Raw genomic sequence first — 27848 nt, forward strand, 5'->3', positions numbered from 1 at the left:
TTGGTCATGGCTAAAAGAAGAATTACTTTGTTATTGATTCTTATTTTAATCTTCACACTGTGATTAATATTGTGCATCTTGGATTACAATGTAAAACTACATCCTGAGGTAGCGGCAGAACAGATGTTCTGGTTTCCTCATCCTATAAAGTTGGAGTTGTCTCTGGCTGAAGACATGGATTTAATATTTTCACTTTTCTTCCCCTAAGTCTCTCCTGACGAAGTTTTGACAGAGTTAAGAATCTCCTGAATGTTTGAGTGAGACTGAACTGGTCTGAACCCTCCACCGTTGCACCCAGCTGTCACAGTGAGTAGGCGATCAGAGATGCCGGTGTCAAGGCTGCCGAAGGGCTCCCTCCCAGTGCTGCATGACGACTCCCTCCATCCACATTTTTCCTATTTCTTATAGCTGTACTTTCTGCTTTTCTTCGGTTTTTCCTTCTTTATCTTTCCCTCTTCTCTCACAGTCATACTGCGTCTTTTGCTTGCGTCTGTGTTCTTTCTGTGCCTACTCTTTATAGTTTCTCGGAAAGCATTCTTCTTTCGCACTAATTGTCTCCATTTTTCTTCATGCACTCTGCAGTCTCTTTGCTTGGTTCAGTTCAGTTCACGGTCTTGAGCACTTCCTGTTGCCTGTTACTGCTCCTTCAAACACAGACTGGCAGTTAAAGATGCTGTAGCACTGTACTATAAAGACACTTCTCAGTTCTGTATTACTGATCAATATTCAAAGTGTAGTCCTCTTCCAGAAGCCAATGCCATATGGAGAATTGGGGAAAGTAACATAAATCTTGTCTCACCGGGTGGACTGGGCTTTGGGCCAATTTTTGAGTGGCTTTACTGCTGTTCTTTCTCTGTACACGTCCTTCCTGGCATCACTGACCTGATTTACCCTAATTAACATACTGCATTATTTTAGCTTAACCGTGATGATTTTGAACCTTCAAATAATTTTAGTCTAGATTCACATGAGACCTGCCCTCTTTGTCACATGCTTTTTTTATGCATCCCTCTGCTCCTAACAAAGATTTAATTCAGCATGTTTCTGCTTCCAAGTCATTGATCATCTTTATTTCAGTCTAAAGCCTAATTTCCTTGCTCATGTTTTGGACAGTATTCATTCTAAAAAAGCTGCCTATAACCAAGCTACTCTGCTGACCTTCTTGCTACAAGCCTCAGCCATGAGGTTCTTGCCTCATGCCCGGTCACACTTTAACTCAACAGGATGCTGTTCAGTCTGTTCACCATCTGTTATCTTGTTCCAGATCAAAGAAAACTCTGCATCACAACCGTTGTGTTGTTTTCGTATAAAGCGGCTCTCCAGAGGTGTTAATAGTATTGATTATGGAATCACATAATCGCAAAATTTGGACTGTTGAGTATATATTACATGCAATATCAGAGCTGAAGAGTTGTGTAATTTACAAGTATTTTTGCCATTAGGTAAAACATCAGTGGACAATAGTACCTGAACACAAACCTATGGTCAGTGTCAGTCTTTGAAATGAGGTTATAATAAGACGTTACTGTTCCTTAACTGTTACTTAACTATTCTTCAGTGGCTGAGAAATTAAAGTAGGTTACTAGTGAAACATGTGGTGGAGGGAACATTGAAATGGCTGTAATGTTTACTGTTTACAGGCCTAAATATACAATTAGCAAAGTAAAGTATGTATGGTCAACCAATTGATCCCCTGAGCTCTTTGACCCCAACCTAAACTGGACTCAGACAAACTGAAACTATTTAAATCAAATATGTCTTAGCTGATATCCAGACCTGTAGATAAAATCATCTTTTTTGAGAACCACATAACTGACTCATTCTGGATTTGTATCTCATTCATAACACTTAACAGCCCAGCAGTTTTGGACAGAAACCATAAGCAAAAAGTTAAAGCCAGACTCCTACCAATACTTAATTATGAATACTGACCGTATTAATTGTCATGATTGGGAATGGGAAGAACCCAAACACAGACACAAACTGGCATACTGGTATTGAGCAAAGACTTTTGCCAAGATAACTTTAATGCAGATACTGGCAATGAGACGAACTGGTAGTGAATGGCGACAGTTGGGCAGGTTCAGGACGACGAAACTCAGGGGCAAAAACACCAAAAGGCAGAACAAAATCACGACTATATAAGCTGCAAAAACAAGGTATTGGCAAACAAATGAAACTAAAATCAGGTATATATACAATGTTAGGCTTGTGGGGGAAGTGGACACAGTCAAGACAGGAAGGTAAAGAAACAGCAAGACTGATTACATGTTGGAACAGGTGTGAATATGGAGAATTGAGAAAAGTCAATGGGAATCCTGGGAGAAGATGGAGTTTGCTTGGTCAATTAGGAGAGACTGTTAAAATAAGTAACAATGATGAAATTGAATCCTTTAATGATCATTTCACATCATTGTAGTTTTTATTTGACAAATTACCTGTATAAATTAATTCAAATGGTATAATCTCAAGTCTTTGATTTGTATGGTCTTCATTTTAACCCTAACATGAAAGATTTGTTACATAATTAGGCCTAGAAAGAAGCATTACCAGAGGGAGCTGCATGGAGAAAGTAACGTTTTGTAGCTTATTCAATCACAATTTTGTTAAGAGTTTCTTTTTGAAAGAATTCCTCAGTATTAGAAGGTGGTGATACTGGGGAATATACCAAACAACAGTGAGATAAAGTAAGAGCTCAGATTGAGAGTCCACAACAGTGCCTCATACAAACTGCCCTGATTGTTTCAAAGTTATATGTTGCCTCATCCCTGTAATGCCTCTCCAACCACCTCCGATGCCAATATTAGTGGTGGGATATAAAGACATAGTGACATCTGCCTCTGTGACATTTACATTAAAAGTGAGATGTTACAGGGGGATAACTATCCCGCCTTGAACTGGCAATATAAAAAGGACTATGTGCACTTCTTATCCAAACTCTTGAAATCTAAACTCAACATAACACATGCAGACACATGCACACTGTCAAAGGACTATATGATAAACTTTATAGCAATTTCAGGCTCTGTTTAATAACAATCCAACAGGGATCTACATTGGGTCTCTGTACATTTACATACTTACACAGCCTCAAAACAAATTTCATTTGAAGTGGTGTAAGGTGGTCATAAAACTCCAGGATATCTTAAGGCAGTTTTTCTTTTTTAAAGTGAACAGGAAGGGTAGGTTGTCTGTTGTCACCAAGCCCTAACTGAATGCAAAGCAAGTTTCATGACTCATGCGGCAGTTACGACTGTATATATGGTTTCAATGTTGGTGCACTGATATTAGTTTGAAGTAAAAGGGAGAAGAGAGATGCCTGGCTAGTGGTTTGTTTGCTCTAAATGTAAATCCTAGCTTCCTCTGTTTCAGCTCTCCACAAAGAGCAGGATGAGAAATGATCCCAGTCTGTATTTAATTGTATTCTAGTAAATAGTGAACCTGCAAGATACCACTTTTTTTTTCAATCTTGTAGTCTATGACTACAAATTTTTCAGATGTGAAAGGTTGTCAAACGTAAGTATTTTTAAAGTCTTTCAAAGTCTTCTTGCTCAGACTTGTCGGCACTATAGTCAGCCTTGTAGCTTCATGAACATAAATCCAGTTTTTATTGACAGTTACTGCATAGAAGGGGTTACTGGGTCTGCAATTTAACCATTTTGACTTTAAACAAGAACTTGACTTTCTGTATTGAATGATGCATTGTAGTTATTTACACTGCATTGGTTTTCTTACAGACAGCTTAATAAAAGATACAAACATATATCACAGATTTTATTTTTACAGCTAAGAACTACCACAACAACCACAACCACAACTGTAATGAGCATGGAACTCATTCCTCTGAGATAGTTTTGATTTCTGAAGCTGAAATTATATCTGTGATGGTATTAATCAGTGGCTCTGTGTGCAGTGTGCTCTGCATACTGATCTCAATAGAGCTCCCAAAACATTTTAACAGAATATAAAAAAAGGAATTACTTAAGGCTACAGTAATGGTTTATGTTGTTTTTTGCTAATCAAATGATGGACACTCTTTTTTTCATTCATAAGCACTTGTGCTCGTCATGAGGCTCACTTCCGTGCAATTGACAAAACAAGTATCAGTAACAGATTAGCCAATCTGCTCTGAGCATTAAAACAATTGTATTTAGTGTTCTCTTTCCATTCCCATTTTGCCACAGTTTGGTTGCGTTAAGTATGAAGTGTAATAGCGCCCCCACTCCATCAACTCAATCATTACAGTCACCACTCTTGACGACACTTGTTAGTCATCAGTGAGAGTAAGAGTTTCTTTTTTCTCATGAATGCATCAATCTCGCTCATCTGACGCAAAAACAAATTTGCTCTTCGTATCACATACAAAGGGCTTTGTTTTCCGGATTTCATCAATTAGATTAGTTTGTTATTCTGTGTCGTTTCCATTTTTGCTAGGTTGAACATCATTTCAATAAGTGCATTTATAACATTTTCTGTCCAGGTCCTCCCCCTCTCTTCTTAGCCCTTGAGCATGCTCTGCTGTGTACCCTTCCTTCACATCCCTCCCACCTCTCCCGGTTGATGCCATCTGAGGTTGCAGGCCCAGGCCGCCGGAGCTGCAAATTTACCCAGCAGCACACGTCACTAACAGGGGAGCGCAGCGCTCCCAAAATAGCCCAGACAAACAGCAATTGGTGAAAGGGGGCCCAAGTGGTAGTTACTGAGGCCTGAATCTGACAATAAAATGATGCTCTGCGAAGATCATGAGAACAACCATCATTTAATTAGTCACCCTCACAAGCCCTGCTGGTCGCGTTATCATATGTTTCTGCACTTCTTTGGACAGCTACAGAAAGTTAAGGAGACTTTAAAAAAAACAATCATGCAGAATTTTTAAAATAATTTTTCACAACCATCCACAGCATGTGCCTCTTATGAATTACGGTCTTTTATAGGGCAGCTCCTGACATGATCTCTGAATAGAAAACATATGAACTCCGAAACAGTTGAAAGATATAAAAGGCTCTTCTGGTGTGAGTCATGTAGACGTCATCCCACCAATAAGCCCACTGATATAATACTGCTAACACATCACGTGGATAATCATCTGTTGCTTGATATGCTTTGTGTAGCAGTAGTGATACCATCTCGTTGGCAAACTTATTAAAAAAAATGTAAGATCAATTCAAACTTTACAATCCATATAAGAAAGTGATCAGTTATGAAAACTATAAGGCCCTGTGTTTTGTTTTTTCACCTAGGGCAAATTATGTTTTAAAGCACTGCGCTTTGTTAAAGGTGTCACTCAATTCAAGCATTTCATCATGAAGCAGTCTGTAACTTTATTGAACTAGATCTGTAGATGCTTGCATAATTGTGGACTGCTGTTGCATAAGGGGGAAAGACATGCAGGCTTTAATTAAAAGCAGCTAACAAAGGCAACATTCAAGGGTTTTCTAGTTCCACAGTACCGACTCTAATTCCAAGAATTCAGAAAGTATCCCTTTGTGATAAAAGCCTGGTTTATGAAGCTCAGCGCTGGTTTGGAACTAAAATAAAGGCGTACAGATTCAGCAAAGCCTGGGCCCTCTTATGTATGGCCAGGCCATTAGCTCTTGTCAGTAGAACTACACATAATCTTTTATAATCTGTATATTAGATCACTTAAAGTATATTAGCACCAATTTATGTCTGTCCAAGCTGGGGAACATTTTTAAAACAACTATGAAGGTGGATTTGGAGAAATACTGCAAAGACAATAAATATAGAGACAATCTCTTTGTGTTTGGTTGAGGTTTTGTTTGTGTTCACAATTCACTCAAAACAGATCTCATAGGGTTTCTTGACTCCACTTCATCCACTGAGTAACTCTGTCATATCAAGCATATCAACCATCACGGTTCAGTTCTCTTTAATAAGTCAGGGCGCAACAGGTCACTACATTGATTTGAAATAGGAAAACGATTGACGCCTTACTCTATGGTACTTTTAGACACCTATAAGACACCTGGGACTGTTGTGTTACTGAGTTTTCAGATTAAAAACAGCACAAACATCAAAAAGATAAAATGGGATAAGTCAGCATCTGAGTGTGGTTTATGGTGCAGGTGAAACGTCAAAGTCAGTAAGCAACCATTATTTGCGACACTTTCAATAACATCCATTTGTGTGATGAAACAGTTAAAGTTGGAATGGAGTCGAGGCTAAAGTTCAAACAGGTTCATCTTTCTTGGATAACTCTGCGTTCTTTACCCCAGAAGCCCTCGGCATTCACACTCCTGCTGTGTCAACTCAGTGGTCTTATTGAAACGAATGAGGGGGCTTTGTTTTTCCACATAGTGATGTTTTTATGCTCGTGAAGAAATGGGTTCATCCATTGTATTGAGTGGATAGATAGACTTCCATGAAAGACCACATTGAAGGTGTACCCAGAGCTTTTGGTGGCCCAGCACTTATACACATAATATTGGGTTTCCTTTAATTTACATCAAGCTACATATATGATTAAGTACATAGTTGTGTGTACACCCACAACCCAAATAACAGGAGGGGGAAGTAGAGTTATTGAACAAATAATGTTGCTCTGAGCGTTGGTGTTTATCTCCATCAGCTCAAATATTTACTGGATTCCAACTGATATTGCTTGTGGGATAATCTGATTCAGTTAATTATTCAATTGAACAATAGCCTTGTTTGTTCCTGTTACTTAGAATTTTATGGACAACATAGGAGCTTAAAAATGTTAGGGCAGATGGTGACATTTTCAGCTCATAAACACCTTTACATCTGCATTCTTTTAAGGTGCGGTTACTGTGCCAATCTTTATTTTACATAATACGTTCAAGAGCGAAATGTAAAAGCACAAAAGTCGGCGGTTATAATCTAAATTTCATCACTAGTATCTGATTAGAAACCGGATTAGCTGGGACATGTTAGGTTTCAGGCTACATGGGGGGGGAAAAGTAGCCACAAATTGTTCCTGCATGGCTCCCCTCAAGTCTGATAAAACCTAAAACAGATAATTCCAAGCTCAGTCTGCAGCTGTGGAAAGTTCAGTCTGACCTAAGCTTTAATCAGAAACAATGTTTTGGAAGGATTCATTTATGCTTTTATTTAAAACACTGAAAACACAGTTGGTCCAGATTTGAAGAAGCAACAGGTTGCCATCAAAGTAATGTGAAGTAAAAACGGTCCAATGTTAAGTATCTTGAACTGAAATAAGCACCTTTTAGGGGATTTTTCAATAAAAAGTAGACATGATCATGGTTGAGGTAGAAGCAAAGCCCGAGCGCTGCAGTCAAGGAAACATTAACGGCAATCTAGGTATGTAATCAAAGACAGTTTTCTTTTCAAACACTAGATGGTGGTACAAACGTACACACAGCACAAGACACAGAGAAACATTTGGTCCATACATTCAGAACTCATTTCAACATCTGTTTACCTAAAAAGTGTAAGGAGGCATGCTGGGATTCATTATTTTATTTGTATATTGAAGTATTTTTTACTGTACATTTTCTTTCTTCGAGTGGACTAATAACTATCAGTGTCTAAAATTCTAAAAAAAACACAGAATCTTTCAGATATTCATCAAATTATATTTATTAACGCTTTAAATTGTGCAGTTGAAGCAACAAATCTTTACTATTACAATATTGATACTTTGTTATTATTCATTAATATTATATTTATCAATTTGAATATTCTATATCTGTATGTGTGTTTAATTATTTATTCCATGTACCCTCAACTAGAATGTCATCATCATGGCCTACATCAGGTTACATATGGAGTATATTTAATTTAAACATAAATGTAGTTTGATGTCGCTCAGAAGAGGGGGATGTGCTCAGAAAACTGACAAGTTATCCTTTGTTCATGAATGACTTTCCTTGGAATGGTTAGCATTTGTACTCATCTCATTCAAACACATTTATACGCCTGTTGAGAGACGACCGAGAGCACCAACTGAGCCATGCGCGTCTGTTGACAGTAAAATTAAACAAAGATTCATAAAGTGTTGAGTAATTATGTTGAATTTTGTTTTATTATGGAAGGCACATTTTGCACTTTTATGATACTCATATCGATAATAAATAACCAGAAATATCATCAAATATAGTATATCATCACATATACATATATACTGCCTTGTCAAAAAACCCTGAAATAAAACCCTGACAGCAAATGTATTCCCTTAAAATGTCCTATGCATTTCAAATGTAATAGAGGAAGACGGAATCAAACAAACAAGTTTAAGATATGCTTAACCCTGTGATTACTGACTTTTTGTTTTACAGATTTGAGAATTGAAAGCTGTCTGTAACAGCGGTAAACAAGCATTAAGTCAGAACCTGACCTTTTTGTCACTGCTCATTCCCTCTCTGTATGTGTGCGTGTGTGTGTGTGTGTGTGTGTGTGTGTGTGTGCGTGTGTGTGTGTGTGTGTGTGTGCGTGTGTGTGTACATAGGATACGGACGGGTATCACATAAATTGTGCATGCTGCTGCAGTTTCATTATTCTTAATTCAATGTCTTAAATATATTGCTTAGGTTTGTTAGTGTCATATCTATTGAGATCTCTTCCTGCACCATCTAGGATTTCACACCAAACCAGTCATTCACACTGTTCTTCTGTTGCAACCATAATGTAAAAGAAGAGAAAAAAAAGGTAACAAGCTGGCCAGGGAGGCCATCTAGTGGTCAGAGTGTTGCAGGACCAATCTATGCAACCAACATTACTGACCATCACTCCTGAGCATACAAGCAGACATTACCCTATGTCACTGAATATCATGAATGTAACAGACTGTTTAAATTACTCAATATTATAATAACAATATTAATTTAAATACTGCAATGCAACAGAGATTTACCTCGCAAAAAGTATTTGCCATTGTGTAAGTAAAAGCTTAGATCAATAATAAAACTAACAGATGTAGGAGGTAGTCAATACTATTCAAAGCCAATACGAGGCGGGTCAACACCTCCAGGTCCGTCTTTTAGAAGTCCGGTGAGAACCTCGTATGTTAAAAACACCACCATGTTAACAGGGAACGCGCGCAGACAGTTGATGCCTAAGGTCCTGAAGAACACACCCGCTCCCTCCACCCTCACCGTCTCTGTGATGCAGTGATAAAACCCCTTATATCGCCTTGTCTCCCGTGTTCCATCCATCTGTAGACGGGCTTTGATCACGTCCATGGGTGTTCCTATGGTCCAACCAACCATTCCAGCTACACCACCTGCCAGCATCACACCACCCCAATCTGAAGGACATGAAAAGATACAGACATGAAGGAGGGGAATTAATAAACTCGGTTTCAGTCCTCAAGGACAGACAGAAAATGGACTTTAGTCACCTGGTCTTTTCTTGCTGCTGTCAGTCAGCCATTCACAGATGGTTGTATAAGTCAAAAAGTAAGTGGCGTACGAGGGCCCGTCTCTCAGCACAAGGGGAAGTACTCCTCTGTAAAGACCCTTAAAGCCCTCTTCTTTGATGATGCTCAGCAGACAGTGAACTGGACCGTTGTACTTCAGTTTTGGCATGTTGGCTCCCTTACGCTTGGACTCTGTCTGACACTGCAGACGTACTTTTACGATGTCACCTGGAGACATCACTGATGTCTGTCGAAAGGCAGATAATGGACAATACATTTCACAAACGTGAACACCTCAAAACCTGAGCATTTCACTATTAACATAAGTATAAAAGCATCTAAGGATATAAGGGAAATGTTATATTTGTCTGTTTAAAGTGAAGAAGATTACTACTAAGGCACATGATCGAAAAAAATATTAGAGCCCTTCAAAAATCGTATCCCTTACCTGAGCTATACCCGCTGCCAAACCAGACACGAAGACATCTAGTTTGGTGTTTGGACAAGCTCCCCGTGACTGGCTCAGACATTGCAGGCAGTTCCTGTATGTGCCAAACACCACAGAAGAGGTCATAGTGATTGTGGTGAGAGGTAGGGACATGCCTTTGAAGAAGCCATGCACCTGATAATACAAGTGAGAAAAAGCAAATGACAAATCAATGATCGGTTGAAAAGAAAAGAAAGGGAATACCATTATGTCACTAACAGCAATAAATTGTCCTCTCTGACCTGATGAAGGCTCACTGGAACTCACATACATTAATGCTCATGATGGATGGATACCCTGAATAAAGTTTGGCTAAGAAAATATGTAGTTCACATGTTGTTACACCTCTGACACTGTTACATAACCAACAATGACACTAGTGGTCACATCACGAGACTCTTCTGCTGTCCCACACACCAGCCAAACCTTGTCAGAATCATCTAAGCTCAACCCATCTTTATTTGTCCCCGATGGTGTTGCAGCAAGGCAGAACAAGACCGTAAAAAGACAAAAGACAAAAGTACATCCAAAAAGCCAACACGGTAAAAATGCAAGAGGCACTGAATATAGCAGCCGTCAAGAAACAACTGAGATCATTGACTGAGGCTCTTGGCAGCTTTCATTAAAATAAAGTGCAGAGTCAGCACAAAATATAAACAGCTCACTGTAAAATATACATCACTGGTAATAAGATTTAAAAGTGCACATTCCAACACAGTCACATAATTGCCATACAAAACCACAATAAGATTAGCCTATACAGAGAGTAACTGTAACTTCAATCAGAAACTGACCAAAGAGACACGGCCGAGGTCAGACACAAACTGAAACACAGCATCAGCATCACTGAGCAGCATAACCCACACAACTATCTCCCTCCCCCGACTTGAATTACGGAGGGAAATGGCACTGGGGACAAAAGAGTGCCTGTATCTGTTGGATTTAACAGAGGTAAATCTGAAAACGAGAACCAGAGGGGAGTAGCTGAAACTCAGAGTGAAGGGGGGGGGAGTACTGATTTGACATGATGGCTTTAGCTTTTTGTTCAACATGTTTATTGTAGAGGTCAGTGAGGCTGCTCTGTTGGGCACCTATGATTTTGCCACTGACCTTCACAATTTTAGAAAGTGCTGTTTTGGCCTTAACACTGAGGTTTCCATACCAGCAGATCACACAAACATATTAAAACTGATTCAACATAGATACATTGTCGTAAGAGATCTGTCAACATTAAATTTAGCCATTTCACGGAGGCAGAAGAGACGTTGCTGTCCAAATTCTTGTGTCAAATTGACTCCACAATTTCTACTGACCCCTTCTTTTGAGAAAGTTGTGGCTGCACACTGCCACACTCCGGTGAACTGTTTCTGGGTTTGGATCCGGACCTAAAAAAGGTAGAATTTTAATGTCAAAAAGGGGTTGATGTGTTATGCAGTTACATACAGTTCACATAACAATACCTTCACAGTGTCCAGAGGGTAGCCCACAGCAACCCCACATGCCCCTGTTTTCAGAGAAATAGTGAGTAAAGGACACAGTTGATCAATGCATAACAATGACACTTTCAGTAATGTGCAGATGACAGATCTATTTAATACAGAGATAAAACATTATCTCTTTATTACTGGTGTTATGCATCTCACCTACTCTAAATTATCTTTGAGACTACTGACTTGGCTTTTCACTTCATATATTCAAGATATTAGGTGTAGTAGTTAAACTCAGTAAATACTTTACCACCTATTTCATCAAATTCAAAAGACACGTTAATGTTAGGGTTAATCTACTATTCTGACATGCTGTGCTGTAATCTACTCTGCACACATGGTAGCTAGTTGCATAGAGAAATCACGCTAACTCCGGACTACATGGGACTACAGATGGCTCTTACCTGCAAATGATCCGGACACAAAATCAGCGATATGCATCCTATCAGACTGACACTGGCCGACAGATATTTGTCAAATGTGAGTCCATTCTTCCTCTTACATGTGCAGCAAAGTGGTAACCTTGGATGTGTTACTGGTGCATGACGTGCAGCAGAGGCGTGTCATGCTACGAGCCAAACAGCGTCGAGTGACAACATTGGAGCCGACTTTAGCCGAAGATAGCCGAGTTGTTCTCTTTATCAAAACGGGGGGGTTGAGCGTTTGATAATAAGCTACTTCTCGTTTTACTTAACTTAAGTACTGGACTTGAATGAGTGTACTTAAGTTTCAGTTTTGGTTACATACCACAACTGTCTGTTGATAATACAGAGGCTCCATCCCCTCAATGACACGAGACAGGCCATTCAAAAGCAAAACATCACACGGCATCTGTGACGCATTCCAACACTGGGCGGTCTTCAGAATTTAGCCAATGAATGAAGAGGATTATGTTTGACGCGGGGTGTCAGCGCTTTGATTGGGTGGAAACTCTACCCCGGGGCCGGTAACTCCCGCCCTCTCCTCGTTACTTCCGGCGTTGCTAGTTTGCTATGCTACAGAAATAGACCTCCTTGACACATCCAGCAGAGAGCTTGTCCGCATTGACTAAAAGCCACAACAGTTCATTGAGTTTCTGTAGGTCAGCAGGAGACTCTTTTTTGAGAATAAGAAAGTCGAAATACAAAGTCAGAGCGGGTTAGAAGCGTCAGCAAATTATATCTTAGAGGGGGAATCCTAAAAAGCTGTCCTGTGTTAGCCAACCTGCAACCGGCTGCTCAAAGGGAAACTTTGAACTTTCCTTGAGATAAAACCGGTGGGACAGAGTTACTGGCAGATAAAGGAGGAAGTTGGCGGTCTAGAGCAACATTTTTTATATAGAGCCTGGGCTTAAATAGAGTTATCTTCAGGTGAAACAAGGTCCTTCTCCTACAAGGTGACGGTGAGGAGGGGCGATGGACTTCGTGGCGGGATGCATCGGAGGTAGGTCAATGACAGCTGCTTCACCATGTAATGTGATAACAGCTGCACAAGAGGACCTTGATTGGAAATATGATAGCAAAGTCGAGCTTTGATGAAACTTCATAAAGGAGAAAGACACGAAATGCTCCGTGTTACAATGTGATGCAACACCATCATACCATTACGAGTGCTTTTTTCTTAATTCAGCCGCATGTTGGCAGAATATAACCAGACTTTTTATTTCGCTTATTGCCTTTGACCTGGAGGCAGACCCGGACTTTTTGTCATTGCAAAGTTTTCAGTGACTAATTCTGCGAAAACTGCAGACTGAATAACGAGATAAAAGAGATAAAAATAAGAGACATGGACTGACTTGTATCAGCTATAATTTCCCTACAGAAGGTGTTGGATAAACAAAAAAACAACTATATTTAGCAGGAAATACTACAGAATAATATTTCCTGATTAGGTTTAATTTTAAAGTACTGAGACATACCTGGATTCTGTAATTGTCAGGGCACCATGTTTACTTTTGAGGGAAGGATAGGATAGGATAATACTGCGTTACAGCAGCACAGACAAGAAAGCTCAAAAATACACATTAAACAGAATAGATAAGATAAATAAAAAATAAAAACAGGGGGTATATACAGTACAAAATGAATGATGAAGTTAACTGGGGGGAATTGAGACAGTATTTGCAGAGAATGACAAGATAAAGTGACAAGTGATTAAAGTGACTTGGTATGATAAAATAGCAGCAAGAACTGTTTGTGTCTGAGAAGTGCTTACTAATAAAGGATGAAACAACCTTCTGCATTTTCCCCTGCTGTCACTTGTTCACCCTGCTAAGAACTCAAGGCATACTAACACTATCAAGTACAGCTTGAGCCCTCTAGCTAAGATAGCTTGGCAGTGTAAAGTTTCCACACACTGTACAGCAGAGGGCATGAATCAGGGCACACCCCTTTACAGGCCAATCCGCTGCTTCCTCTTCTCAACATTAAAGGACACAGCGGACCATGTGGTTTCCCACCCTCTCACAGTGTGTGTGCGATTCTGGGAATCTGTTTACGGCCTAGTTTATGCTCAACTCAAAACTTGACGTCAGCAAAAGCACTTTTGAAACTAGATCAGTTTTCGTTTAAGCCTCCGTCCTCAGACTGAGGGGTGAGCACAGAATAAACTTGTAATAACAAATATGATGCAACATACTCCACTGTTTGTTTTCCCTGTACTCAGATCATGCCAGTGCTTTGAGGTCAATGACCGCTCATCATTGTGTCAATCGCTCGCCTGCGTGTGTTCTTTCCTGGCTTAAACCTGATAGGCCCTTTTTACAAATAGGTCAGGTGACACAACAGGTGATTATGTGGGATTAGCTGTCTGTGGTTTGTTGTCTGTTTCAAGGTGTGCAAATAACTCTGGGTCTGTGTGCATAGGGGCCTTGAACACTGTTTGTGTAGTTTTCCTTCCAGTATGACTGCCTTTAATCATAAGACAATATCTAATTTATTCTTTATAGTGGTATTATAGGTATGTTTTGCCAATACAATAAAATGGTGTAGAAAGGTCTCTTGCAAAAGTGCACAAACGCTGAGGGATAGGGTTCATGAATATTCCTCATAATGCAATGTGGTTAGCCTAATATGACAGCGCACAATGACTCTCTGCTGACTTGTGTCTGTACAAGTTCCTGGGTGGTTGTAGGTGGGACACTAGCCAGAACCCCATACTGCCGGGGATCATTAGGCTTCATCCTCATCGTGGCAACCCCTTGTCAGCACTCAGTCTGCAAAACAACGCTAGAAGGGTGCGAGCTTCGTATAGTGGGGGGGGGGGGGGGAGCAGAATCACTTCCTGTTGTGCATGATGATATGGTTGTGTAACTATTCCAGTTCTGCTGTTGACATTATAGCATACAGGAAAATAGGACACATTTGTGTATTTTTAGTCATGACTTCAGAAAATATTTATAGTATAATATACAACAATAACTCATCAACAGTGTTTCCCCTAGGTTTACAGCGTTGGGGGGGTGGGGACAAGCCGACATGCCGACACGACGACACAAACACTTGAAGGAATCTTGGTGTTCATGGGTTACTTTTAATGACAGATGTCCTTTTCTATCGGAAAGGTATCCTTAAATTACTTCTTTCCCTGATTTCCAACTCTATCCATTATCCTATCCCTACAATAAAGGCACAAACAATAAAGGCACAAAAAGCCCAAGCCTTTTTACTTGACCTTCAGGGGGGCGAGGGGGGGTATAATGGTAGGGGAAACACTGATCAATACTAAATTCAATAGTTCGTGCAGGTTTGATGATGGCCTATGCATAGCAGCAACCAGCAAAGTGTTTTCGACTCCTTACAGAGGGCAACAAAATTGAGTATTTTCTGCTCGCTTCTTTGGAGTAATAATTAACGAAAGGAACTGATGTTTGTCTTTCTCCTTTTGGAACTTTTGTTTCCAACCAAATGTCAAAAGCAAAATGTAAAAAATGTAGGTGTCCAGGAATATTCTTTTCTTTATAGTTCATAGTGTATAAGGGCTTATAACATTATGATGCAGTGGAAAGATGGCCATTCTCATGCTCAACGGTGTGTCTTTTGGGTGGAAAGAGAGTGGTGGTATTGATAATATAGTCAAACAACACAATTACTTACCTGTCCGACAGAAAGGCAAATTCTTATTTAAAACTTTTCAGATCCAGAAGCTGTGCCCATGTTGACATGTGTTTTATTTCTTTCTTGGTCCTCCTCCTTCTTGGACACTTGTTCTCGGCAAGTGTCTTCTGTAATATCTTTCCGCCATTGTTTTAAACAAACTTTTTTGTTTTGAGATTTCTCATGCATTCATGGTCCCACAACCACTCAGGACGAGGGAGTAGGGCCTGTCCCTCAACCAATCAGGACAGAGCGGTCAGAGAGTAGCACTGATTGGTAAAAGCTTACTGTAACAGTAAGGATTTTTAAACTGCTGAATATAGGCATTGGGAAACACAGAGATCTCATGATACTGTCAGACTTCTTCACTTACTAAAAGCTGGCTATCTATATTATGACCTTCTGTCCAAATAGAACACAAAAAAGTTACTGCTGTTTACCACAAAGATACCAACTGCAGCTTTAACTCATGATCTGTTTTTTGTGTTTCGTCGAGGAACTATTTTCATAGACTTAGGAGTGAAGCCCAAACTGGCATCAGAACATGGGCATGTGCTGCACAAGGCTCAGTTATGTAACATTCAAAGGAGTGCTAAAGAAAGTTTTAGAGGGTGATGATGGCCAGTGGGGGCTGGCTCTGGCTCGATAAGGTGGCGCTACCCAAGAAGAGATGGCAGCATACTCTCTTAATTAAAAAGCAGTGCCAGCAGAACCTAGAGTTTTGGCCTTCAAAGACTGGTCCAATTGGCCAAAAACTTTTTTAAAAAACAGACGTTTCAGAGGCTCCATATTTCTTAAAATACTCAGAAAACCAGAGTTTACATTAACTGTGATGGTAAAGACTCAGCAGAGCTTTGGACTCTCTGTGTTACAACTTAAGCATTTAGTTAAAATACTAATACGCCGAATAACAGAGGCCAACACAACCAAAGATTTTAGTATGCTGATTTGTATTAAAATCACTGTCAAAAACAATTAAACCAGATTTTCTAGGAATGAGAAGATGACAGGACTGACAACACATAAGTTGTTTTGACATAATATTGACAACAAGGCCAAGTCTTTTATTTGCTAAACGCTGTATATGATTTTGACAATACAAAAACAACGCCTCTATCGCAGAGAAAGATGAAATGGTGAAAGTACATCATTCTCATTGTTGTTCCCTTTGTCTCCAGGTGCTGCTGGAGTCTTGGTTGGACATCCTTTTGACACAGTTAAGGTGGGTAAAGGTCTTTTTGTAAGGCACAGTGTCATTAATAAACAACAGTTCAGGCTTTGTTAGTAAATTCTTTAATTAAGTACATTTATTTAAAACAAACATTTATACATTTAGCCACAAATCACAATCAGCCTTATATTATCTGTACAGCATACAGAGTGATTTCTGTCCTTAGACCCTTGATGGAAGAACTTGTCCCAAAGCAGAGCAACTGGTGCCAGCGGTTCTGTGAACATGATCCAGATGAAGCCTGAACCTACATCTATGTCATGGGGACCTACAAAATCACAATATAGACAAAACATAATAGAAGTTTCCGAAACACAAAGATTATATATAACATGTAGGAATGTGGATCAAGAAGGACTAGAGGAACCAGAGGCACATGACTTTCTCTCCTCACAGTGGAAACCAGACACATGACATAGAAAAGAAGGAACAAAATAAGAGATGGGAAGACACAGAAACATTGTTGAAACAAACAAACAGATAATCTGTGTTTTCATTAAATGTATTCTAATCTTCAAGCTAAACATTTTTGGGTTGCCATGTCATCACTGTACATTCGGGCGTCTTCTTTTGCAGGTGAGACTGCAGGTCCAGAGTATTGATAAGCCTCTGTACCGGGGGACCTACCACTGTTTCCAGTCCATCATACGACAGGAGACGGTACGTCCCATCAAATCCTATGCTTATAAATGCATATGAGGTAATGTGATACATGATTATAGTTATGTTCTGTGTGTGTGTTCAGTAAATTCTCCAGTCTTTTGAGCTGATTTGTAAGGATGTTTTCCTGTTGAGGGCTTGTAGTTGTTTACATCTGTCTTTCTTGGCTGTGAAACTGTGAGACTGGATGACACCATGCAGATCTTATGTTAGACAGAGCCTATCTTTGGCATGCACAGCACAGCCATCTTGAATCGTTTGAACTATGTGAGGTCGTCAGAGTCACCTGATAGTAGGGTTATGTCACTCCTGGTCTCATGACAGAAAGAGGCACCTTAAGTTGTGGGGCAAGAGTAAAGGACATTTTAGGGGGGGGATAGATCTGAAGTTTTTGATGTGGGTCAGACATGTTTGTTTATTTTCAAGTTTCCTAGAGTGTTGTCGCCCCCTGACCTCGAAATAATCTTGTATTTTGTACCTTGGAACATTGTCAATTTTGTCCCAAGTGGAAAGGGTAATTATTTTCAGCACAAGATGTTTATAATATCACCCAGATACATGAAATAATTTGTAGTTCAAAGCTTATCTTTTAAGCTAACTTAACTAACAGTTAAATGTCATTACTAACTCTTCCCACTAGTAGCCGGCACCAGAAATACTAGTCGGTTAAACAAATTATTCATATTTTTACATGGTCCTCCATGCCAAGGGGCGCCGCCAGGAACTCCGGGCCCCATGAAAATATATCACATTGGGCCCCTACCATGGCCCAAACTAACCCGAAAAATTTCTATGACCTCACCTCCACAAATGACCCATAAAAACTTCGAACAACTATGCTTTGTTTTACACCCTGAAAACGGAAGATACATAATCACTGCAATATTTCCTCATAGTTTAAAAATAATTTAAACTTTGTAATATACACACCTTTCAGACAGTTGCAGCAGGGGGGAGAGGGGCCTTTGAGACAGACTCCACATTTTTTCCAGAAAGGAATTCTGAATGTTTGTTTATTTATTCAGACAATTTTAGTGATCTTATTGCGGTTATAACTTAGAGAAAAAAGCGAAATAAGAAATACATTTTTATTTCAGGCCCATGAAGGGCCCCCCTCCCCACTGGGCCCTGGGTAGTCAGTCCCACTTTTCCCCCCACTACGACGCCCTTGTCCATGCCAATAAATTGTTATGCTCAAACTGCAACACAGCACCCACCACTAGCTGGGGCTAAAGCCACTGAAGCTCCGGTTAATGTAAACAAGCACAGTAAATAGATAACAACTTCTATGAGCAGTGTGACTCAGCAGCATTGTGTTCTAGAAAATCTAAATGTATGCAGGCTGTGTCAGTTTAAACTTTCATATCACCATTGGCCTGCCATCAGTCGCAGAGAAGAGGTTGGTTTCATAGATTTAAACGAAACAAATAAAGTAAAGGTTATAATGGAAACGTTTATAGGACTTGATATTGTGACATTGATCAAAGATTCAAATATAATATTTATATTTTAGCAGTGGCAGCTGCCAGTTAATGTGCTTTTTAAATCAGTAGTATAAACTGTGATAAGACCTGTTCAAGGGCAAAGTCTGTGAACATCTAGACTAGAATAGAAGCATTTGAGGCTGTGTAACTGAACTGCATACTAATCTACAGTTACTGGCACAGTGAAAGTTAGCATAAAGGTTTGATTTAATGAGTTGAAATGTTTCACACCTTGTCTAATGGCTTCTCTAATCCTCTACTCTGTAGATATTTGGCTTGTACAAAGGCATTGGATCCCCCATGATGGGCCTGACATTCATCAATGCTTTAGTGTTTGGTGTTCAGGGAAACACCATGCGGCTGTTGGGACATGACACCCCCATGAACCAGTTCCTCGCCGGAGCAGCGGCAGGTGCCATCCAGTGCATCATCTGCTGCCCAATGGAGCTGGCTAAAACACGCATGCAAATGCAGGGAACCGGAGAGAAGAAGTCTTCGAGGAAGCTGTACAAGAACTCCCTCGACTGCTTGGCTCGCATCTACAACCGGGAGGGTCTGTGGGGCGTAAACAGAGGAATGCTGACCACGCTCATCCGAGAGACACCAGGATTTGGTGTGTATTTCCTGGCCTATGACGTTATGACACGCAGCCTTGGCTGTGAGCCAGACGACCGCTACATGATCCCCAAACTGCTGTTCGCTGGGGGCATGGCTGGCATCGCCTCCTGGCTCTCCACCTACCCAGTAGATGTGATCAAATCACGCCTGCAGGCAGACGGGGTGGGTGGAGTGAACCAGTACAGCAGCATCGCTGACTGCGTGCGACAGAGTGTCAGGAGAGAGGGCTACATGGTGTTCACGCGAGGCCTCACCTCAACGCTGCTACGAGCCTTCCCTGTGAACGCGGCTACCTTCGCCACGGTCACCCTCATCCTCATGTATGCTCAAGGGGTGGAGGAGGGACCTAAAGACTGTGAAGCAGCTCCTTCAGGTCACCACACACAGATCCAGCAGCAGGCCCAACCCTCCAGCCTGTGACAGCCCTGACGTCTCACCCTTGCAAATTACTCATACAAAACCTTTATTTCTGTCTGACTCTGTTTCTCATCAGACCAGTCATTCCAAACACTGAGTCAGAAAACCAGTTTATACAAACTCTTGTTTTTACATCTTAAATAAAGGAAAGAAAGGAGAAGGTTTTATTTATTTTTAACAATGTTTTGGTTGGCCTCTGATCGTGCAGTCTTGTGAAACCGATGGTGATGCCTCTTATTAGAAGGACTTTGATACTGATTACTGATACTGATTTCTTTTTTTAATGTATGTTGGAAACAATATTTCTGCCTTGTGAACGCTTTTTAGGAAGCCGAAGCTCCTAATCCTCTGAAGAGCCAAGCATCTGATAAGTGTGAAGAACTTATCGTGTGCGTGCGTGCGTGCGTGTTTGTAATTCAAACCAAAAATCATACTGCAGCTTTCTGATGATAACTTAAGCACTGATGGTCCATATAGCTCATGTTTTACAGAAATGCACTGGTCTGAAGGCTCCAGAGGGAAAGTAAAGCCTATGTGTGTGGATTGTAAATTGCTTTTCTGTTTTCTGTTTTCTTTGTCCGTCAGTCTGGGAGCGTATTACGTTTCATCATTCTGGCTTTTCTCCTGCATAAACGTCACAATCCAGAAGTGGAACATGGCACTACACCTGGCACTGTACTGGTACTGCTAATCTTTGTTTTATTTATTTTTGATTATCATTTTATTTTTATTTTTTTTATGTATACCTTCTAAAGCCAGGGATGGTATGGGTTTTATATGGTTCTGCAATTTCATGTCATGTGGGGCTATCTATAATATAATATATATAATATCTATAAGTATCTCGGTTTTGCAGATGTAACTCTGTGTATGTTTCAAGTTCATTCTGGTTGGAGAAATACAACCCCACATTTGTACCCAGAACTTGCCCCAGGACTTTTTTGGCACTATATAACTCATGATATGGATGACAGATTGAGTGGACTGAGGCCAGAAAAGCTTTTAAAAGCCTTTTGAAAAAGACTACATTTTTTGTGAGGCTTTGTTTTATTCTTGACCTGCATGGTGTGTCCCTGTGGAAATATTTAAAGTGATTGTTTCCCTAAATTTGCACCAATAGTTTGTATACTGTACCTAATCTGGATGTGGGCCATAATAATTTATTTTATGGAGTGTTTGTAGTCGCTTATTTATTTAAAAGTGTTGCTGATGAGTTTGGATTGTCTGCTTTCTGCATGGGCTTGGTCAACATCCAATATTTTTGTTTCTGTATTTTGTGTCTGAATATTTTATTTTTTGCTGTAAAGTCCAAGTGCAAAAGCTTCCCCAGCTCTAAAACTAGCTACGATATCAAACTGTTGCGATGTGTGAATGACTACTGTCTACACTCTATGACCAAAGTAGGTGGACAACAGACCCTCACAATTATACTGTAGCTTGATGAACTTCATCATCTCTAACTATGGGCACTGATGTGAATTTAAACCCTTAAGCTTTAACAGGTAAACTATTGTTTCATCATGTTGCATTTAGGAGAAACTTCATTGGAAATAAGTGGAGGGGTGAAATGCCCCCGGACCAAGATCCCTCCTCTGACTTTGGTGATATAGTGTAGAACATTGTCTTGAATGTATCCCACCTGAAACTCATTGAAGGATGACATCATTTCTTTGGGCCCTGCTATTTAAATGTAGATGTCCCTTGTTGTGAAAATTGCTGCTGAAATGCTGCCTAGATACTTGAAAACCTACAAGGCTCGTTGTGGTTTGATGCTATGTGATGATGACTAATGAAAGTGGAACATTTAAAAAGGGAGATTTTTTTTGTCTGTAGATGTTGCTTGTGTTTAATAACTCCACCTCTGAACACGGACTGTTATCTATGTTTCAATAATGTAGATTATGTCTCAAACAAACATTGAGTCCATCTGTTGTGAAGGATGCAATATGTACAGGATGTTACTATTGATGTGATATAGCATTGAAGTGGTATTGTAAATATATATATAGGCATATATAACGTCTATTTTTCAGTCTAAAGTAGTGGTACCCCGAAACTCTGAGCAGTTTTTAAAGACTTGGTGTGAGCTGTTTGTGTCAGCTCTTCAACTGAATAGATTATATATGAGACTGAGACTTCATATTTTTGTAACATAGTCAAACATATTCCTATTTGTCTACATTTGTCACTGAGCATCTGTACAAATGGGTAAATAAAACTCATTCAGAAAACTGTTTGCTTGTGTTTGATCCAACACTATAGCTGTCTGGTACAAGGCCCACAATAATAATATCACAAGGCAGCGAGTCTGCACTAAATTGATGTATTGTAAGACAATCTAATACTGATGCATCACTATATCTGACTAAAACTTCTTAAAAGGTAAAGGGCAGGATTCGTGGATTTATTCACTGCAACATGGTGTCAGTTTGACCTCTTATTAGGCTTCATTTTCTGACTTCTTTCCACTGCTGTTCCACATTATCCTCCTGACATGATTCTTTTTTTGAACAATTCCGTTCATGTTGCCCTCTGTTCGTTTCATAAGCGTAGCAGTGAGGAGCCATGAAGTGGTAATGTGGTGAGTCAATTTGGTAAGGGAATCTGTATCACACGAGTCAGGATGAAAATATATAACTGTACCGCAATTTTATCCAGCCCCTAATTACACCAATTCATATTTAAGTTTCTTTCATTAACAAAAAATTACATTCATAGAGTTCTCCTTTAGAAAAGATTAGGACAGGGCTTGACAAACTTTGCCATGGACCCCCATATTGCCTTATCCTCTGGCGGAAGGACCCCCTTCTTGCTTGCTTGTCTTGAGTTCCTGAGGTAGGGATCTAGTTTTTAATGGTACATTAACTTTCTGATGTCAGAGTTACTCAGGGTTGACTCACAATTGGGGTTGGCTAAGGTGGGGTTATTTTCAATATGTTGTGAGAAATAACATCTTATATATTGTTATTGTGACAAATATTTTCACCAGTTTACTTTCGATGTAGCTTCTAACTTGAGAAATCGATTGTTGCCAACAGAAGGTGTGCTGGAAAATAAAGACGCTTATTAAGCAGTTAATGTAGATTCGGTGCCATCTGTTGATGGGCAGTGGTAACTGCAACCACATATTAAAGGGACAGTTCAACCGAATTAAAGTTCTCGTCTTTCTGTCCTCTAAAGTTTTTACTAGTTATTCTCAGTTATAAAAAAAAAAAGTATTGTTTGAGGTTTGCTGTTGGGTTTTAATGCAACAATTGGGTTGTAATGATTTGACCATCAAAAACAAAAGTCCCAATGTTATTTGATTGCATCATCGATGGAGACTCCCAGTGTACCATCACTTGAGTCTTGCAATTTCCACAAAAAGAACCTGCTGTTTACTAAAGTCTTTTTTTCTCACAATCTGCAATCACCAAAAAACCCTATTGATTATTTTATTTTAGGTCATTTTACCCCAACCAATAATTGATTTTAGACAACAAATTAACAATAATAGTATTAGCATATTTAGCAACAGCAACAATACTGATATTCACAGCCCCCCCCCCCCCCCCTTACCTTTTACATAATATATATTTTTCTCAGGCATACAGTGAAATAAAAGTTCTGTTAATTTCTCTTCAACATTTTTCATTACTTCACAATCGCCATATGTGAGAGGCAGGGGGAGATCTTTTAAAAAATGTTTTAGATAGTTGGTCAAATATACATTTCCAATTGTTATTCAGTGTTTCTTATTTCAGATCTCATTTTCTAATCTGGATCTAATCAAGAAAGTTCTTTACAAGTCTTAGAAAAACCCAAAGCTGTCACCTTCAGATGAAAGACAGAACTCTAATCGACACTGCTGAAGGTCACATAAGACATCCTTTAACGAATCCAAAATGCTGAACCTGTAATCTATATTTAAAGAAAACAAGAATATAACCTCAAATAAATTTCATACTTGAATATGAATAACTTCTCACTATTGATGGTGTCTAACCACTGACAAATCACTGGTACGGTTGTTTTTTTTTTCTATTTTACTTTAGCACATTGAGGATGTTGGCAAACACAGGAAGAACATTTCTGTTAACCAACACTAAGGACAAAACAGTGAACCTGAAGTGTGCGTCTTCACAGTAAAAGGATTAGAACAGAGGATGGCTGAAATCGTTCACACTGGGATTAGACTGCTGCTGCTGCTGTTAAATGTATCTACAACAAGTAAGTGAAATGTCAACACAATTCTATATGGCTAACTTAATTTAAAATATCTCATCTTCGACGTGTAGCAGAAAATCTTAAACTTCTTCTTTCTGCAGGTGTTAGTGGAGAACATGGCCTGACTTTTCCTGGACGCCGTTACAAGATCATATATCCATGTGAACAAGATGTGGTTTGCTTTCATGTTTGGCAGTTCAGCTCAGAGGAAACACTTGATTACATCGCCATAGTCAGTAAAGGAGAAATCCAGACAGATCCAACATTAGAGGACAAGGACTCACAATGCACTTTGCAGATCAATGATCCCACAGCAGAGGATGTTGGACGTCATCACTGCAAACGAAGGCTGAGCGTCTTATTTCCTTACACGAGTGAGAACAATCAATTCAATCATTAATCACTAATTTATTAATCCCTCTAAGGGCAATTTTGTGGAGCAGCTTGTAAATAAAAAGACAAACAAAAAAGAGTGACAAACAGACAACAAAGAACTACACATAAGAGCTTATATATGAAACAAAATCTAAAATAAATGCTGTGGTTAGAATCAGTTTAATGGCAGAATATTCAACTTTCTTTCTGTCTTTTTGTCTTTCTTTTCATTATTTCTGTCTGTCTTTCTTTCTGTCTTTCTTTTTGTCTTTCTGTCTTTCTTTCTTTCTTTTTTTTCTTCTTTCAGCACTCTCAGCAGGCCCACAGGTAAACCTCACACCTGGTAAAGCAGCATCCCTGCAGTGTATCCTCCTCACTTACGTACAGCAGGGACACTGCTACACACAGCTGCTACAACAACATGTCAGCCTGATGTGGGTGGATGAAGCCGGTGATGAGATACAAAGAGACTCACAGCACCAGATAGAACAGGAGTCTGAATGTGATACAACCCTCACTGTCACTTTTCACAGTCCTGTAAAAAAGACGTTCAGGTGCCAGGCGACTGTGGGAGATCAATCCCTAACTTCAGTGGCGTTTCGTGTCAGAGTCCCAGGTCAGTATATGAGTTATCCTAAACAGCAGAATCCTGTATGTTTAATGCAGAAAATCATTTGTGACATGTTTCATTTCTTTGTAGATCCTAAAGGAAAAGGAAGAGTATACGTGAAAGACCTAGAACCTCAAAGTCCAGGTTCAGTATGATTCTTACTGACCAGCTAGTTGCCAATTGTCCCAAAATATATCCCTAAAAATGTTTTCTACAGGTTATGTGTGAAGACTAAAAAACATCTTTGTGTCAATTATTATAAATAGACATGATACAATGCAGAAATATTGATACTAGTCCAGCTTGTTATTTTTCATTCAAAGAAAATTCACGGTCAAACTTCTTATTCTGGTAAGTCAATGCACTATTTGCTGCATTGATTAGCCACAAGTATTACGTTGATTTGAAACATAAAAGATGAATTTCATAAATTGGAAGCATGTTTATTTGCTTTCTTTTCAATCATTCACTGAAAGGAAGACTCACACCTAAATATCTGTAGGTAAAACACAAGCCCTATTTAGACTGCCGTTTCAAGCTGTGGCATGTACTGGGCTATAGACTGTAAAAAGTGAAGGCAAAGCATTTGAAGCCTGCATTATTTTCAATGTCCAGCAGGGGTCATTTCCTGCTGGCCACTCTGATTATATTAAACCAGATTGGAAAATGATTCAATTTTTGAGTTGATTTATTTCCACAGTTGAACGTTTTCCTAATTATGTTAAGGACTTACTCTCTGAATTGAAGTCTTATTTAATTCTTCAAGATGTCAACGTTGTAAATGATTGCTCCTTTTAGAGAACTATACAAGACAAATAGGGGTCCCCTTAATGGGCCTTCTTTGCTCTCTGTTTCAGACTAATTGTAATATTAATTGATTGTTATTTGCATTTTCAGGCAGCAGCCAGGACACAGTCGGCCTCACTGTGGGGTTGGTTGGATGTGCCGTTTTGTCAGTGCTTGTAGCAGTGTACGTTGTGCACAAAAGAAGAAGAAGTAAGTTCTACTAAACTTCCTGAACGTATAGCTAGGCTCTGTAGAAATCACTACAACGGTAAATGTACCCCCAAAGGTACCAATGCAAGGACGTGTACGCAGTCACTTCCAGACATTTACACATGTACACAACATGTTACTCAAATGTACTTTTCTGTGTCTGAAGCAAACACTAGATTGACACATAAGATGTGTTAATACCTCACAAGTCCTGTTTTCACTCAGCCACACATTAAGGAAATGATTTAGCAAATGTTGTGTCAGGCTTTCTTATGTAACTTGGAGTAATTCAATAATGAATACCTTTAATACACATAATTATGTGTTTTTTAATTATATCATTTTATGAAAGTCTTGAGAGATCTGAAAGAGACAGGACTAAAAACATGTTTGTCTCTTTTTCTAGGCCAGCAGCTGCCTGAGGAGTCTTGTTACACAAACAATGTAAGTACATTTTACTTGAAATAAAAACACAGAGCTAAATATCTTTAGTTTTTAACCATTTAACGTGCATTTGTTTGTGTGTTTTTTTTTTGTTAGGTAGTAAATGAAGATGATGTGGTCTATGCTGAAATCACGCTTCCTGTTGGTTCTGAGAGAGTTTTTGTCCATGAGTGTGAGTCCACTGAGTACGCTTGTGTCCAATATAAATAGTTTGCTTTACCAAATGAAAATGACACTGTAATGATTTAGTTGTCCATGTGCGCTCCAACCGTGTGCAATGTTTTATATTATTAAATCCCCATTCCTGTAGCTGTTGTTGAAACTTAAGGTCCTAACAGGTATTATGCTCTCTGACTTGTTTCTACCATTTCACATTTCAAACAAAAATGTATCAAGTGTTTTTATAGTCTACCTCAGTCCATTGTGTATTTACTGAATTCAGCATTGATGCTCATTTATGATTTTTTTTTCAAACCTGTACAATGTCTTAAGATATGCACTGCTTTCATAAAATATAATAAAGCAGAAGTTGTTGAGAGAATATATTCTGATAAACTTTTCTTTTTAACTTGGGTAACATTGGGGCACCAGTGGCCTAGTGCGCTCCATGTACAGATGCTGTTGTCTTCAAAGTGAGTGGCCTGAGTTTGAGTCTGACGTGGCTCCTTTCCCTCATTTTGTCCCCACTCTCTCTCTCTCTCTCTCTCTCTCCCTCCCTGCTCTCCAACTCTATCCACTGTCTTATCTCTATACAGACATTGAAGTCCAAAAATGAATACAATAATGAAAAAATGTGGGTAACATTAAATACTTTTCATATTGGAATCCCATTTTGCTCATTGAATTTCAAAAACTCAGTCATTTTACTCTCCTGCATTATCTGGCTGTACAACAAAGGTGAAGAACACACTGAAATTACGATCTGAACTGAGCTGGTAAGACTGCAAAAAAAGTTTAATTTTGAAAGTTATTGATAGCACTGCCTGTAATAGATGTCTTTCCTTGTCCATGCCAGGCTGAGGAACATGCAGTATGTTGCTGGTTTGTTGAGTTAAACCCCAACCAGCCGGAGGTTTTTGTTGTGTTATTGTAACATGGCATTTTATTTACAGGTGATGGTGTTTCGACTTTGATTTCAAAACATGCAGTTTGCCAAGCCTCAAAGCCAAATATAACACTTCATTTTGTACACAAACCTGCTATTAGTCCAATGCAATCATGCTGAATTAGATTTACTTTGGATCTGACCTAAGTTGGCGCAATTCACTTTCTACCTGCTGGAACACACACTCTTACATGCACACACTCACATATGCACGCACACACACTCTAAGCCACAGCAGGTGAGAGACTGCCGGAGCCGGTCCCAGTGTTGCCCTATTTGCATTTTAAATGCTCGCAG

The 27848-nt window shown here is 39.4% G+C and overlaps 3 protein-coding genes across 3 annotated transcripts; 2 read left to right on the forward strand and 1 right to left on the reverse strand.

Moving 5' to 3' along the window:
* Nucleotides 1-8009: 8009 nt before the first annotated feature.
* On the reverse strand, nucleotides 8010-12170 carry slc25a47a (solute carrier family 25 member 47a). The gene is made up of 6 exons (XM_061052368.1): nucleotides 11737-12170; nucleotides 11306-11349; nucleotides 11159-11230; nucleotides 9807-9980; nucleotides 9341-9605; nucleotides 8010-9247 (listed from the first exon to the last, which is right to left on the reverse strand). The coding sequence occupies exons 1-6, from the start codon at nucleotides 11771-11773 to the stop codon at nucleotides 8934-8936; spliced, it is 906 nt and encodes a 301-aa protein (XP_060908351.1). The 5' UTR covers nucleotides 11774-12170; the 3' UTR covers nucleotides 8010-8933.
* Nucleotides 12171-12314: 144 nt separating this feature from the next.
* On the forward strand, nucleotides 12315-22047 carry slc25a29 (solute carrier family 25 member 29). Its single transcript, XM_061052367.1, has 4 exons — nucleotides 12315-12754; nucleotides 16584-16627; nucleotides 17213-17296; nucleotides 19048-22047. Exons 1-4 carry the CDS (start codon nucleotides 12727-12729, stop codon nucleotides 19816-19818), a joined length of 927 nt encoding a protein of 308 aa, XP_060908350.1. The 5' UTR covers nucleotides 12315-12726; the 3' UTR covers nucleotides 19819-22047.
* A 1825-nt stretch (nucleotides 22048-23872) lies between these two features.
* On the forward strand, nucleotides 23873-26987 carry LOC132985150 (uncharacterized). Its single transcript, XM_061052369.1, has 6 exons — nucleotides 23873-24024; nucleotides 24123-24395; nucleotides 24704-25012; nucleotides 25097-25150; nucleotides 25904-26002; nucleotides 26409-26987. Exons 1-6 carry the CDS (start codon nucleotides 23961-23963, stop codon nucleotides 26468-26470), a joined length of 861 nt encoding a protein of 286 aa, XP_060908352.1. The 5' UTR covers nucleotides 23873-23960; the 3' UTR covers nucleotides 26471-26987.
* Nucleotides 26988-27848: the final 861 nt, after the last annotated feature.

This window comes from Labrus mixtus, chromosome 12, assembly GCF_963584025.1.
Source record: "Labrus mixtus chromosome 12, fLabMix1.1, whole genome shotgun sequence".
NCBI classification, from domain to species: Eukaryota; Metazoa; Chordata; class Actinopteri; order Labriformes; family Labridae; genus Labrus; species Labrus mixtus.